This window comes from Madurella fahalii, assembly GCF_045866475.1.
Source record: "Madurella fahalii IFM 68171 DNA, scaffold_2, whole genome shotgun sequence".
Classification (NCBI taxonomy): domain Eukaryota; kingdom Fungi; phylum Ascomycota; class Sordariomycetes; order Sordariales; genus Madurella; species Madurella fahalii.
In genome coordinates, this window is record NW_027263972.1 from 8774035 (window position 1) to 8788392 (window position 14358).

Sequence of the window (14358 nt, forward strand, 5' to 3'; positions counted from 1 at the left end):
TCGGCCGCCCGAGTTGCAAGATGGAAGTTGGCGGAGTCGGGGCGGCGATGGCACGGCTGCGACTCCTTAGCCACTTGGGGTAGAAGAGGAGACGGAGGTGGATGGGCGGCGGCGTTCGTTAAACAGTGGTCTGAGGGCTAAGGCACGGGGGACGGGGTGGGATTGCGGGGAAGGTCATGTTGAAGAGCGCATCATGGTGGAAATCGAGGCTCCGTCCGGGCGGTTTCCAGTGATGGCAAAGCCGAGAATTAAAAGGGAAAAGGAGAACTGAGCTAGTCTTCCCCTCCGGAACACTGGTTCAGGGGACAACAAAACAACAAAAGGTGAAGTTGTGTGATGGAGAGGGAGGAAGTGAAGCACTGGGCTTTGAGCACCGATGCGGTCCAGTCGGCGGTTGACGTGGTGAGCGACCAATGCAGGTGCAGGGGCGCAAGGGTTGGCGAGGTCGAACACCCGTGACAGCATTTGGACAGGGCCTTCCAATCAACTGACTGGCCTTATTGGTAGCATGGGGCATGGACCTGCAAGGATGAGTCCTACCCCACATTCAGGGTACTTGAACGGTTCGCAGCGCTGCCGCCATGACTCTCAGCTTCCTTGTTCTCACCAGTCCACCAGTCAACCATTTCAGTGGCAGGGAACCGTCACGCCATCTGTGGATGTCATGAAATGCGCTGCAGCCTTCCGGGTGAACCTCAAACACAACGTGGCGAGCAGGGACAGCTCCGCCCTTAATAATAAGAGTCATTTGGACGTTGCCCGCCCCTCCATTTTCCACTTCTTTGGAGGCACACTGTTGCTGCTGCTGCTGCTGCTGCTGCTGTTGCTGCCTTGTTGAACAATGAGCCGAGCACGAAAGCCAACGCGCAAGCGCCTTTGCGGTCTATCCTACCAAGCTGGAACAGGCAATGCTCTACTCAAAAGTACATCAGATGACCAAGCCCTCGGTTTCGCCCCGATTGACGAAACGAAGCGGGCAGAGAAGCTGGCTGAGTAAGGTTAACCAGAAAAAAGAATGAATCAACCATGACGCTGATCTCCCAAATCACGACGTAAAACGTAGAACTTTGACCCTAACCCTCCTTCCGCCATCCTCTCCCCCATCAACGGTAACAACCGCCAATCCGCCTCGCGACAGCCTCCCCGCTCCAGTAGGCCCCCGTCACCGTCCCCAATGCCACAAACGGCGCCGTGTGCTCCCCGGCAAGCCACAGTCCCTCACCCGGCACGCCGCCCCTCATCGTCTCGATATCCTTGTCCCCATCTGCCAACCCCTTCTGAAAGTTCGCATAGCTCCCGTTCCCCGCGAGTGCATCCCCGGACCAGTCCGTGGCGAAGCACGCCGTGGGCTGACAATCCGGATTGCCCTCCTCGTAGGACGGTAGCCGGGAGTAGTACGGTTTAAAGTACTCAAACAGGAAATCAGATCTTTCCTTCGCAGTGGCGAGGGACCGGAGTGTGGACGTCAGGTGGCGGGACTGGTCGCCGTAGGTGTAGAAGAGCAGAGTCGGGTGGGCGGCACCGGGGCCGCCGAGGGAGCCAAGCTCGACGACCTCGTTGAGCCACCTCTCTGGGTTGGAAGACGGGGCGTAGCGCGGGGCGAGCCATTGGCAGAAACCCTGGACTGTCCGGCCGCCATCCGGAGAGGGGGTGAGCCAGAAGGCGGTGGGGAACGAGAGGTACACCTTTTCCAAATTCCCGTAGCCGATGTTTTGGATGGCTCTGCACAGGCGGTCGGGCAGAGGAGGGTGGAAGGCTTGCAGATTCTGCTTCAGCCAGCCGAGCGGACAGGTGACGACTACTTGGTCAAACTCGAGGACTTGGCCGTCCGCGGTCTTGACTCGGACCATGTCGTTTTGTGACGTTGACTTGCCGTGGATCTCGGAGACACATGTCTGATACCTGATGTCTGCGCCGTCCGTGGCCGGCTGCGCGACCTTTTCTAAGACCTTGTGGTATGTTCCCGCACAAAAGAGGTTTTCTAGCACATCTGCGATTAGTATGCAATTGGCGGGAGGCGAGATAACCGGCTGCAAACATACCACCCTCGATACACTCCTCTAGCCAAAAGAACTTTAAGCTCTGTGTGCCGAGAGGACTCCCAACAAAGCTGCCCCAGAGTTCAGCCATCTGAAGGAGTATGCGCCTTCGTCCCTCGTGGTCCTCCTCGGTGTCCGGTATCCTCTTCACCGCCTGCTCCTGAAAGAAATCCAACAACGTTCTGTCGGGGTCGATCTCGGATCCATGCTTGTTTGAGTATTCAAATGCATCTTCAATGATGTTCCACATCAAGGTCGAATATTTCTCCGCTTCCTCAATTGAAAGGAGCTGGCCATCTTCGTCAAAGATGTATGTGCGGTTATCCCAGACGCCAACTGCTGTGTTCGTCTCCCGGACTAAATCCATAACTGGATTGTCAGTTGTGCCGTGAATCCAGTTCGCGCCGGCATCTATTAAGTGGCCGTTGGGCAGTCTTTCTTGGTATATCCTGCCACCCAGACGATTCCTGGCTTCAAGAATGGTGACCCGAAAGCCATTGCGGAGCAGCACATCGGCGCATCTGAGCCCGGCAAAGCCAGCACCGATAATACAGATGTGTGGCTTCCTGGCTGGATCGGGTGCCTCGAGCTGCAGTGTATAAATGTGAGCAACAACCTTGTGTTTATCTCCCCCAGCACAGTTCCGCATCATTCCATTATGCCTGCTTGCACAAAATCACGCAGTTCCCGTGATTCGAATACCGCAAGCAATCAAGCAGAAGTAAATACTGAGTAACGGAGTGTCAATACCTTCAGGACCCTATCCATGATGCTCATTCTCCTGGGTGATCCGCTGCTGTAGAGCCGAGCTGTTCTTAGATCTTGATATATCTTTGATGAAGGTTTGCGTGCGGCGCTGGTAACAGACATTGAATAAGCATCCATGTTGGTGGCTGCAGGAAGACTGATATGTAGAGAAAAAGATGGAGCTGTGAATAGAACGGGACGAAGAGTCGTTTCCAGGCTGAGGCCAGTGGTGAGCGCGCAAATGGAGGTTGTGAGTAGACTTGGTGAGTGGACGAAACCTCGGGTTTATATCGACGGCGCTCGAAACGAGGTCCAGGGGCGGCACGCCGGACCTAGACTAATAGGCTTCAAAGTAAGGGCGCGCTTGCAGCCGGGGACAAAACCAGCGGAACGGGGCGGACATAATAATGGCTGCCTTTGATCGGAGAGTCATGGTGGTGTGGGCTCCCGAGCAACCTATGGCCATAAGCCGATAAGAGCCTAAGCTATGCCTACACGCAAGAAGGTACACAGAGCGTCTATCTGTGCTAGGCGCCACAATCTAGAACAACGTGCGTGTCCGGAAGAGGCGGGGAATCATTTGGGACTCCCGAATGAGACAAACTCCCGTTTGTCGCTGTGCAGCCAGAATGTTGGCGCTGAAGTGGCAACACCACTGGGTCTCGGGCCTCGTGTCTCCAACTCTGGCCACTGGCCAATGACAGCGGCTCCGCTGGCCATGCCGTCTGTCCAGCTGATTTTCCGGGAAGGTATGCGGAAGGCTGGGGAACGAGAGGAACTCACCGGAACCGAGATCTAAGATAGGTACCAGGCTCCGAAGACAGAAAAGGGATTGGCCTTGTGCGTAACGCGAGCGAGTTATTAAGCCATAATTCAACAAGCCAGCGATTCTAGCCAAGCAAATCTAGACCTTGAAGGAGCGGGTATCGGATCCGGAACAGCTTGTTGCCGGGACCAGAACGTTTCAGGCTCCAGTGTCCAGTCGAGAGAAGGTACTGCAAGAGCGGAAAGGAGCAACAATATAAAACGGAAGGGATGGAACGAGATGTAAATGTCCCTCATCAGAGTGCCCGGGCCCGACACCACCTCATTAGAATGGCCGGTAGCGGAATATCCCACTAGCCGTAGGGTCCAGTAACCTACCGATGCTGTCGGAGACCCGACAGCAGCACCATGGCAAGCGACCTGACTCGCCACCTGAAGCTTGAGGCGGGGTCAGAGGGGCTGCGGTTGGAAAAGGGGAGAGAAAGTTCTCACAACCGGGCCGGCTTGCCATACAGAACCCTAACCCCAATTTCGACATTTAGGCCCATAACAAGCGAATAACCTAATATGTAGAAAAAATGAACAGGAATGAGGGGAGAGGGAGAAGAACGGCGAAAATAACGTTCTATATGCCAAGCTGTAGGAGCATGGCGATTGACCTCGCATTTGCTGTCAACAGGCTGGTGGGGGGTAACCATGACGACAATCGCTGGGTGCTGGGCGCAGGGTAAATCTGGACGGGGCAGCTTGCCTTAGGCCATCGAGCATGACGGTCGCCAGAGTTCCTCATCAATACGAGTCAATGGAGACAATGGAGACAATGGAGACAACGGACATGAGAAGGATGCATTAGCTTGAAAGAGAGGCGGGCGCGCAATTTGTCGAGTTTCCAGTCGTGAATGAAGCCGGAAAGCCATCACCCCGCTGACCGCGTTCCGCAACAATCACATGCTCCGCTCAGAGTCCGTAGACGGCAGGGAGCTGAGCCCCTGCGGCCGCTCAGCTGGCCTTCGGCCCCTAACCAATCACGGCGATCGCATTACTCCTGCCGGGCGATGTCCCACATTCCCAGACCCCAGGTTCCAGAGCCGAGGTCGACCAGGGGGGGAGGAGCCGAAGCAAACCCCAAATGCCCGGAGACAAGGCCGGACACCCTTGCTCTCTCAGCCCGGGCCCGGGACTACCGAGGACCAAATAAATGCTTCATTGTCTTGCTCAGCGGGGGTTTCAATTGAATCTGTCTTTTTTCCTTCCGCCACATCGTTGTCCAGCCCTTCTAACCGCAGCCATGCCTCTCCAAGTCCCCTCCAAGACCTTCACCCGCGCCGAGGTCGCGAAGCATAACACCGAGGACAGCGTGTGGTTCATCATCGACACCGTTGTCTACGATGTCTCCGAGTTCCTCGACGCCCACCCCGGCGGTGAGGCGGTGCTGCGCCAGGTAGCAGGCACGGACGCGACGGTGGCCTTCTACAACCTGCACAGGCACGAGGTGCTTCAAAAGTACTCTGACCTGGCCATCGGCACCATCGAGGGCGAGAAGCAGTCCATCATCACGCCCGAGATCGGCGGCCTGTCGTCAGTGCCCTACGCCGAGCCGCTCTGGCTGACGCCCCAGTTCAAGTCGCCCTACTACAAGGAGAGCCACCGGCGCCTGCAGAGGGCCATGCGCGAGTTCACCGACAAGTACATCACGCCCGAGGCTCTCGAGAAGGAGCGCACGGGTGAGTATGTCAGCCAGGAGCTTATTGATCGCATGTCTAAGGCCGGCGTGCTCCACATGCGCATGGGGCCTGGCAAGCACCTGCACGGCGTCAACCTGCTGGACGGCGCGGTCGACGGCAAGGAGTTTGACTACTTCCATGACTTGATCATGTCGCAGGAGGGCGTGCGTCCGGGTTGCCGCGGCTTCCAGGACGGCAACATGGCCGGCATGGTCATCGGCCTTACCTGCATCCTCAACTTCTGCAAGGACCCGGCCATGAAGAAGCGCATCACCGACGAGGTGTTCAGCGGCAAGAAGAAGATCTCGCTGGCCATCACGGAGGCCTTCGCCGGCTCCGACGTGGCCGGCCTACGGACTACGGCCGTCAAGACGCCCGACGGCAAGCACTACATTGTTAACGGCACCAAGAAGTGGATTACCAACGGCGTCTTTTCCGATTACTTCGTCACGGGCGTCAACACAGGCAAGGGCCTCAGCGTGCTCCTGATCCCGCGCGGCGAGGGCGTCGAGACCAAGCCCATCAAGACGTCGTACTCGCCGACAGCCGGCACCACATACATCACCTTTGACAACGTCAAGGTGCCCGTCGAAAACCTGCTCGGCGAGGAGAACAAGGGCATCTACGTGATCCTCTCCAACTTCAACCACGAGCGGTGGACCATGACGTGCGGCACAGTCCGGTACATGCGCCTGGTGGTAGAGGAGTCGCTCAAGTGGGCCCACCAGCGTCTCGTCTTCAAGAAGCGCCTCATCGACCAGCCCGTCATCCGCCAGAAGCTGGCAAAGATGATTGCGCTGTGCGAGTCGCACCAGTCGTGGCTCGAGACCATCACGTAAGCCCGCCCCTTGTCCTTGTCCCCTCTCCCCGCGCACGCCCGCTGTAAGATGTCCCTCCAACGACCGCTGACTCTTGACACTCTTGCAGTTACCAAATGTGCCACATGCCCTACGCAGAGCAGGCCAAACACCTCGGCGGGCCCATCGCCCTGCTCAAGATGAGCGCCACGCGCGCCGCCCACGAGGTCGCCGACGAGGCGGTCCAGATCTGGGGCGGCCGCGGCTTGACCCAGACCGGCATGGGCCGCGTCATCGAGAACTTTAACCGCACCTACAAGTTCGACGCCATCCTCGGCGGCGCCGAGGAGGTCCTGGGAGACTTGGGTGTCAGGCAGGCCATGAAATTCATGCCCAAGGCTGTGTTGTAGGCAACCAAATCCCAAGGGGGGTAGGAAAGGGAAAGGGAAAGGAAATGGGAGGTGGATTGTATGGTACATATTCATCATAGCATGCATGCATGCAGGCAGGCAGGCGGTAATTTGTTTCTGGCTAACTGGCTATTGTATATCGGCCTCGGGGATTCATTTTTTTTTTTTTTTTGGGTTTCGCAACATAGCGGCTACACCAGGGTGCATTTCATTTAGAGAAAGGCGCATTGCGGTTTCCATACGCGTAACTTGGCCCTCGGAGCAGCAGCAAATTTACGTTTCATTGAGCCGACCGGACCATTATCATTTCTATGGGACCTCGATGATAAACCCATTCCAGTCCGATGATCTAGTCGTAAAACCGTGACATAAAATTCAGAAGCCAGAAGCCAGAAGCCAGAAGCCGCATCATGCATGGTGCATAAAGTAAAAGCGGCGGCAAAGCAAGCAGCCCGCTCAACCCTATAATGTGAGAGACTTAGGAAACCTTGTGTAGGTGATCCGTCGCCGCCCAGACGCCCCAAGATGGTTCCAACTTTTCCATTGCCTGGTTGTGTGATCCGTGGTCGTGAATGCCTTCAGAATTGAGTTGCTTTTATGAAATTGTGAAAATGGAAGGAAAGGAAAAAAAAAAAAGAAAAGAAAAGCCGAGACCCTGGGAACCAAGGTTTTGACCCGGAATGCGAGAAAAATCGGGCAAGGTCATGCCAACTGAGAGGGTATCCAGATGGCCACCGAGATACCAGCAATACAACCCGTGGAACTCCAGCGCGCGAGCGCCAGACCTGTCCCACTAGAAAGGCAGTGTATGGCGCAACCCCCTGTCGTCAACTTCCCTCGGGACTGCCCGTCAGCAGTCCCTTGTCTCCCTTTCCACCTCTGTCATTGAGCAAGAGCAAATGCAATAAGGCTGAGGGACTGGCGAAAGAGCTGGGTCGTAAAAAGGTAACTGTAGCCGCCTCATTCCCTCAACTTAGTTGTTGGGGCACTGAGACTGGACGTGGCCAGGTTGCTGGCACTTGTAGCAGATCTTCTCGCCGCCGCTGGACTCCTTAGGACAGTCGCGCGACAGGTGACCCGACACGCCGCAGTTGTAGCACTTGTTGCCGTTGACGCAATCGCCTGGGCGCGGGTTAGACGGAGTCCATGGAGTCTTAAGTGTTCCATGACAACTTACGGGACAGGTGGCCGATCCCGCCGCATGAGTAGCAGGTCTTTTGGCCGAAGCCGCCGCCGCCACCACCACCATAGCCGGAGTTGAAACCGCCGCCATAGGACGAGCCCTTACTGCAGTTGCGGGCAATGTGGCCGATTTCGCCGCACTAGGTCCCATCACATTAGCCGCTTTCTTGTTTGACGGCCTATCACGCTTACCTTGTAGCATTCAGCGCCAGCCTGGCCGCCACCGCTGCCGCCGCCACCACCGCCAGTCGCCGGGCAGTCACGCGAGATGTGGCCCGGCTGGCCGCACCTGTAGCAAGTCTTTGTGTCCTTGGGACCCTCGGGGCAATCACGGCCTGCACACCATGTCAGGTTATGTCCGCGCGAGCGACGCAAGACTGTCTACTCACTCATGTGGCCCTCGCCACCGCAGTTGTAGCTGTGAATCGGTTCGTTAGCAATTCAGTAGAGGGCTACGCTCTAGAGGAGAGTGAGGCTTACCACTTAGCAGCACCCTTGTTGGGGCAGTCGCGCGCCTAGAAGCAGGCTGTTAGTCGCTTGAAGACACACATCGCAATACTTCACCACCAGAACTCTGTCTTGTCCTTCTCTCGCCCGGTAGTGGCATACCTGGTGGGTGGTTTGGCCGCCTATAATCTCTTATGTCAGATGGTCTCTCCCCAACTCAATACTCAGGGTCGTGTCATTGTGATGTAGTGCGGGGATCAGGGTCTCCAAGCGTCAGCGGAGGCCTTCGCAGCGGACTCAGCGCTCTCCGTCTGTCTTTTGCGCCGCGGATGACCAATCCTCCAGCGTTTCTTGGAACGGGCCGGGTTCTGGCATAAAAGGTACATTGGATGGCATTGCGATGCGCCGGCGTTCGCGACCCCCCAAAACTGGCACGGAATTCGTGTGTTTTGGAAAACAAGTGTCTTTTGTGTGTGCGTGTGCCTGTGGGCGCGCGCGTGTTTGGAGGGTTTGCCTCGGTAGGGTTTTCAGGCGAGAACCGCCAGAAACAGGGAAACAATGCACCATTGCGCAAACCGCCCCGAAACAGTGGGCGGGGTGGCGGCACTGCGATCACGGCGGCGGGGCAAACAGAAGCCAGAGCGAGGAAACTGCGGCGGGCAAAACTCACAGGTGAAGCAGGCCCGGCCCTGAGAGCTGTAGTCCATCGTGGAGATGTGGTCGGTGGTTGTGGTTTTTCGAAAAAGGTCTGCGCGAGCCGGTCGATGGGTCAGCAAAGGTGGAAATGTGGGAAGCGGCGATGAGAGATTCCAGAGGTCTGGGTGGGAATTGAATTGTGTTTTGGTATTGGAGGGCTTGCGCACGAGGGCGCGAAATCTAAGGTGGGGGGGGGGGCTTGGTGTGGGGTAATACTGACCTGTAAAAGGGTGCCGTGTGCAACACAAACCGCCCTGCAGTATCGTCTTGATTGATGTGAGTTGTTGGGGAGAAGGAGGTAGGGACCGGTAGGAGGGGCACCCGAGGCTAAGTACTCTTCCGGATCTAGATAAGGGAGGTAAGGTAAGTGTATTGGCAGGTGAAGAAAAGACGAACGAAGGAGTCTGCGGGCTCAGAAATGGAATTGCTGTGGTTGAAATTTTCTGGATGGGCGGTTATGTGGGGCACTCTTGCTACACCACAAGCTCCTTTCGCCTGAATTTAGCTGTCAAGCGCATCTGACAGCCTCACAAGCTTGTGTGGCACGGCGTCAGTAGTCGATCTTGGAAAATGAGCCGGGGTCAGCAGGAGGAAACGATCCAAGATGCAGGTATTCTCGGTTGTATGCAGCTCTGCAACATGAGCGTGAGAAAAACTGAGCGAAGTCGCAAATCGCCCCTCGGTACGGCTTAGCACCTTGCACCTGGTATCCCTTTTCCAGTTTCTGCGTCTAGCAATACCGAGGCGTGCTCCCCGTTTTCTTCTCGGCAATCCGCACCGCAAGAGATGCAAGTGCCTTGCTGTAGCTACTGTAGCTACTGTAACTACTGTAACTACTAGCATCGAGTTCTTCTACTCGCATTGGAACTCGACATTTGTACTTTCTTACAGAGATTACCTGCGAGTCATGGTGGTATCTCAACCTCAGGTACACGGCCGGAGTGGGCGGTGCTGACCCAAGGAAATGTGTAGGCAGAATAGCCCCCTGCATTTGATGCGTGGATCTGCTTTTCGTCCGAGCTACGGTTCCCATCTCGTTTCCCAACTAACTTGTCTCGTCTTTCCACAACAAAGTCCCCCAACTGCAGTTACCTTAGCCAATGCGGACCTGATACGTGGCTCAAGCCTGCCAGTCCATGTAAGCAGCTGGCGCGGAGCCTCATCCCGGTGCCTTTGGATCTAGGATCTGGCGACTCGGATACTTCACGTATCAGATGCATCTGCCTACCGCGTGTGGCAGTGTAGATGCTCGACTGATCTGAGCTTGGCCACGTGCGATGTGACGGTTCTTACCGTTGCGGCTTCTTTGCCGGCGAAACTCTTGCTCCCAGATTCATGCTTCCTCGCACGGATGGGGCCTGTTACGGAAGCAGATCGCGGAGATCTCAGGGACGCTCCTGGCATCGCCCCAGAGCGGCCGAGCCGGAGCGATTTTCTGGTTCAGTTCCGGGCTTTTTATCCTAGGGTGCCGCTCGCTAGCAGGCCACATCACCCTTTCGGGATGTCTTCTGGAACCCCGCTGGAAGCATGTTCGCAGATGATTTCTTGGCCAGCCTGTTTGATTGCCCGATGTGCCGCACTAGCGCCATCCGTGATTTTTCTTGAAGCTGGCGACCCTGGGTCACACAAGGCCCTCTGGAGTACCGAGTATATCAAGTCGTATTGAAGCACGGCCCTGTTGCAACTCGGAGCACGACGGCTCTTCAGCCTATTGATCAGGGTCATATTCTCTCGGCTGCAACTCAGCACCGACTCAGGAGTCGAGAATGCAGCGGCCACCTCAGCCACATACATCAGAAGGTCAGGGGGGCCCGAGTCGACTGTGGACCGGGAAGGTGTTATCCGCGCGGGAGCGCAAACCGGCTCATTTGACCGAGGGGCAATCACGGTTCGATGAGTTTGGAATGGTGCGTCTGCTGCTTATTAGATGACCGGATCTGTGCAGATTCCCCTTTCGCATCGATGTCTACCGGGCCGGCTGGGCGCACCGGAGTCTGGTTGCCCATATTGCGCCAGCCGCACCCGGCAGAGTGCCCTAATGGAGGCTGGTAAGCCCCTGAACGAAAGAGACTAACGAAACGATCCAACAATTCCATCACATGACAAATGCAGACCGCTTTGTAGGACCAACCGGCCGCAGGACAACTCATACGTAGGGTTCGGCGAGTCCGTACTCCTATTTGACTGGTTTGCGATAGCAAGGATGTACTCTGCAGAGCGGAATGAGTGCCGGCGACATCTGAAGCGGCAGGGGTACAAACAGTAAAGGGATAAAGCCTGCTTGCCTGAGCGGGATCCTCTGAGGAATAAAATAAGGAAAGGCATCCGCTCCGCCACGCAGTGACGGGGTCTCACATTTTGGGGCCGAATACGACATTCTGGATGTTGTTGAGAGACAAATCCGACTGGTGCAGGAGGCAATCATGCAGGGGGTCAATGTCGCACTGGGAAGAGAGTTGGGGGACCCCACAGTATCATGTGATAAGGCGCGTAGCTTGGCCGGCACGAACCGTGTAGTGATTAATTCGAGACACGACACGACGCGACACTGTGCGGATTAGGCACCGTCCTTTCTATATGTCTTCCTCTCCTGCACAACAAGGCTGAAAATGGATTACTGGGCTCGCAGAGGGAGACCAGCACTCATAGCCGCATTGGAGGCCGTCTGTGACACCGTCGAGGAAGACCTAGCTGCCGGTGCGTAAACTTCTATCACACACTGGTGGTGGAGCGCCAATTGACATCAGATACAGAGATTCGAGAAAGGGACCGGGACCGCCACGCACCTCTTCTCGAAGAACTCAGTCAACTGAAAGCGACGGCTGAGAGGGCTGACCGACTCGAGCAGGAGAATCGGTCACTCGTCCGGAAACTGGAAGAACTTAGAAAGAAGTATCGTGATGTTCCACATGATGCCAAGACCGCTCTCCCAGCCGACCATGTATCACAGACCACACGGCCTGCACTTGCAGAAATATCCACCAACAGCAAGGTTGGCGCGCGAAGTGTTGGTATTCCAGAACAAAGCCTTGAAAAGCCGAATCTGGAAACGAGGTACTCGAGACTGGTCAAGCAGTACGCGGCGCTGACCGAACGATGGGGGAAAACGCAGAGGGCAGCGAGGAAATACCGGGATTCGCAGGATGCCTGGGTCAAGTACGCTGAGTCGCTGGAGGCCAAGGTCAAGAGACTGGAGAAGAAGCTGCAGCACAATGGAGGCGCCTACGATCAGTTGCCAACCGCCACCAACTCTGCAAGCAAAGCTGCCAAACCCAGACCGACCGGAATTGATGACACCGTTTTTGGCGGGACAGCTTCTACCTTGGATTTCATGCCGGATTTCGAATCCACTCCAGGATTAGGCTCACATGACGATACTGTTGCAAAACCAACGGGTCATAAAGGAACATCATCAGCACTGACTGCGGCGGTGCCACAGCACCACACCGGGGCGGGAACAAACGACGGAAGCGCATCGGTCGACGAAGAGACGCTGGACGGGATCAGCGGAGCTTGTAGGCTGCCGTCGATATCTCCGTTCATGGACACAGCAGCCACAATGATCAAAAAAGAACCCTCTTCGGATGGCCCCATCATTGTCTCGGAAAGAGCTGTGCGCAAACGGAAACACCATGACGATGAAGCGGAGGGACCCATCCCGGCTCGCAGGATAAAGAGTGAGAACCTCAGTTCAGACCCGGTGGTCACTGGAGAAGCTACCACTTTCTCTCCCCATGAAAGCATCGATCTCGACGGAGAACAGGATGTCATGCCAACACCCCGAAAACAGCGGCGTTTAGCGCACCAGCTCTTTTCAGATGAAGGGCCAATACTCTCAAACGCGGACGAAACACCCTCGAACCTTCAGCACGTCAAGCCTCGTGATTCCAACACTTTCTTGAATGCGCCAGCCCAGACTCCAGAGATCCAGAAGGGCCGTTCAACCACATCCAGGTCGCCTACACAGAGACCGATGAGAACGCATGCAGACCGCAAAAAATTCATCAGTGCCGCCTGGACTTTAGACGGCGGAATAGCGGACGTTGCCGAGGAGACTTTCGAGTCGTTCTCCTCCCCTAGGCCACGACAAGGCCGGGACCTGCCATCGCATCTGTCGCCGGCGCGCGGCCGTCTGCACTCGCTTCTGAACCACGGTTCTCCGGAACGGGAAGCTTCAGCTCCCCGACCTGCCCGTCACGACCGCGACAACCCGCCATCTGTCGGGGCGTCTCCGGCTGCCACAGCCGGCCAATTCACACCGGCTCCAAAACGCGGCCAGAACAAGGCAAACCCACCAAGAGCCAGTAGACTTCGGGACCGAAGATTAGCTGATTTGAGGGTGGAAGATTTCAAGATCAACCCAAAGCATAACGATGGCTACAAGTACGCTTTTGACGAGGTCGTCCGTAACAAGGGGGAGCGGGCAGAACTTGCCGGGTGCACCGACCCCAACTGCTGCGGAAAGAAATTCCGAGCCATGGCAGAGTCAGAACTCACTGCTGGTGGGCGAAGCATCCTCTCGCGGGCGGCGGACATCAGAATGCTGAAGAATTATCTCGGAAACGAGGCATATCGACTGGCTGAAATGACGCAGGAGGCGCGACAAGAGTTATGGCTCAAAGCCAAGACCCAGGATTTGGCCGACCGTTACGGGAGGCACCGACACAGATATGCACGGAGGCCGTCGCCCCCAGGCTACTGGAATCCAGATTTCCCAAGCACGCAGGAGATCGAAAAGAGCAAGTTGGAGGCAGAGAAGATGGAGAGGGCGGCTGTGGAAGAGAGATGGCGGGAGGCCATGCGCGGCGGAGGCAGATGGCTCTTTAGGGACGAGTAGCGAAGGGATTTGGAGGATGGGGCCTGAGGCACCGTAGCTTAAGCACATCATGATCAAAACAGTTTGGCGATGCCGGTTACTTTGCAATGGAATGGGCAACTGTATTACTGGAAAATTAGTTGTAAATTTGTTGATTTGGAGTCGTTGACCTGTGTCGTTGACAGGGTTGGGATTGAGTTGAGTCTCTGACAAATGACAAATGACAACAGGCCCCTTGCCTTGGCTCTGCCTCTCAGGGTGGCCCGAGCGCCGAGTTGGCTTTTGCCGCCCGAGCCAAGCGCATCAACCTGGGTTTAGAAACAGAGCAACCGACATAAATTTTGTCACAAGAGGCCGAAACCCAGCAGCTCCAATATCGCCTTCTCTTGGCACACGATTGCGCGTTGGTTGGCGGTGGACCGCTCAATGCGCTTGCATCCTGATCTTGTCGCTTTCCAGGTCGGCGACTGACACAGCAGGGCAGTAATTAGCGAAGACGGGGACTGCGCAACACGATCCGATCGAGGCACAACAGGAAGAGTAGTGGCAGTGGTAGTGGCAGCATCAGGAGAAGAGGCCGTCGCCGCCCTCGTGCTAGTCAGCAGCAGCACTCGATTACAAAACAGTCGCCGCGCCCGCACAACCCAAGGAGAGGAAAAAAAATAAAAAAATAAAAAAAAAAATAAAAATAAAAGAAAAGAAAAAGAAAGAAAGAGAAAGAGGACACAACAAACG

At 56.0% G+C, this 14358-nt stretch overlaps 4 protein-coding genes across 4 annotated transcripts; 2 read left to right on the forward strand and 2 right to left on the reverse strand.

The window, feature by feature from the left end:
- Nucleotides 1-1103: 1103 nt before the first annotated feature.
- Nucleotides 1104-2924, reverse strand: MFIFM68171_05365 (uncharacterized protein; the record flags this gene model as incomplete). The annotated part of the gene is made up of 3 exons (XM_071060785.1): nt 1104-1981; nt 2043-2628; nt 2790-2924. The coding sequence occupies 3 exons, from the start codon at nt 2922-2924 to the stop codon at nt 1104-1106; spliced, it is 1599 nt and encodes a 532-aa protein (XP_070916886.1).
- A 1915-nt stretch (nt 2925-4839) lies between these two features.
- On the forward strand, nt 4840-6482 carry MFIFM68171_05366 (uncharacterized protein; the record flags this gene model as incomplete). The annotated part of the gene is made up of 2 exons (XM_071060786.1): nt 4840-6110; nt 6203-6482. The coding sequence occupies 2 exons, from the start codon at nt 4840-4842 to the stop codon at nt 6480-6482; spliced, it is 1551 nt and encodes a 516-aa protein (XP_070916887.1).
- Nucleotides 6483-7455: 973 nt separating this feature from the next.
- MFIFM68171_05367 (uncharacterized protein) lies at nt 7456-8818 on the reverse strand (the record flags this gene model as incomplete). The annotated part of the gene is made up of 7 exons (XM_071060787.1): nt 7456-7604; nt 7660-7804; nt 7857-7999; nt 8054-8082; nt 8145-8179; nt 8274-8293; nt 8782-8818. The coding sequence occupies 7 exons, from the start codon at nt 8816-8818 to the stop codon at nt 7456-7458; spliced, it is 558 nt and encodes a 185-aa protein (XP_070916888.1).
- A 2598-nt stretch (nt 8819-11416) lies between these two features.
- Nucleotides 11417-13644, forward strand: MFIFM68171_05368 (uncharacterized protein; the record flags this gene model as incomplete). Its single annotated transcript, XM_071060788.1, has 2 exons — nt 11417-11504; nt 11561-13644. The coding sequence occupies 2 exons, from the start codon at nt 11417-11419 to the stop codon at nt 13642-13644; spliced, it is 2172 nt and encodes a 723-aa protein (XP_070916889.1).
- Nucleotides 13645-14358: the final 714 nt, after the last annotated feature.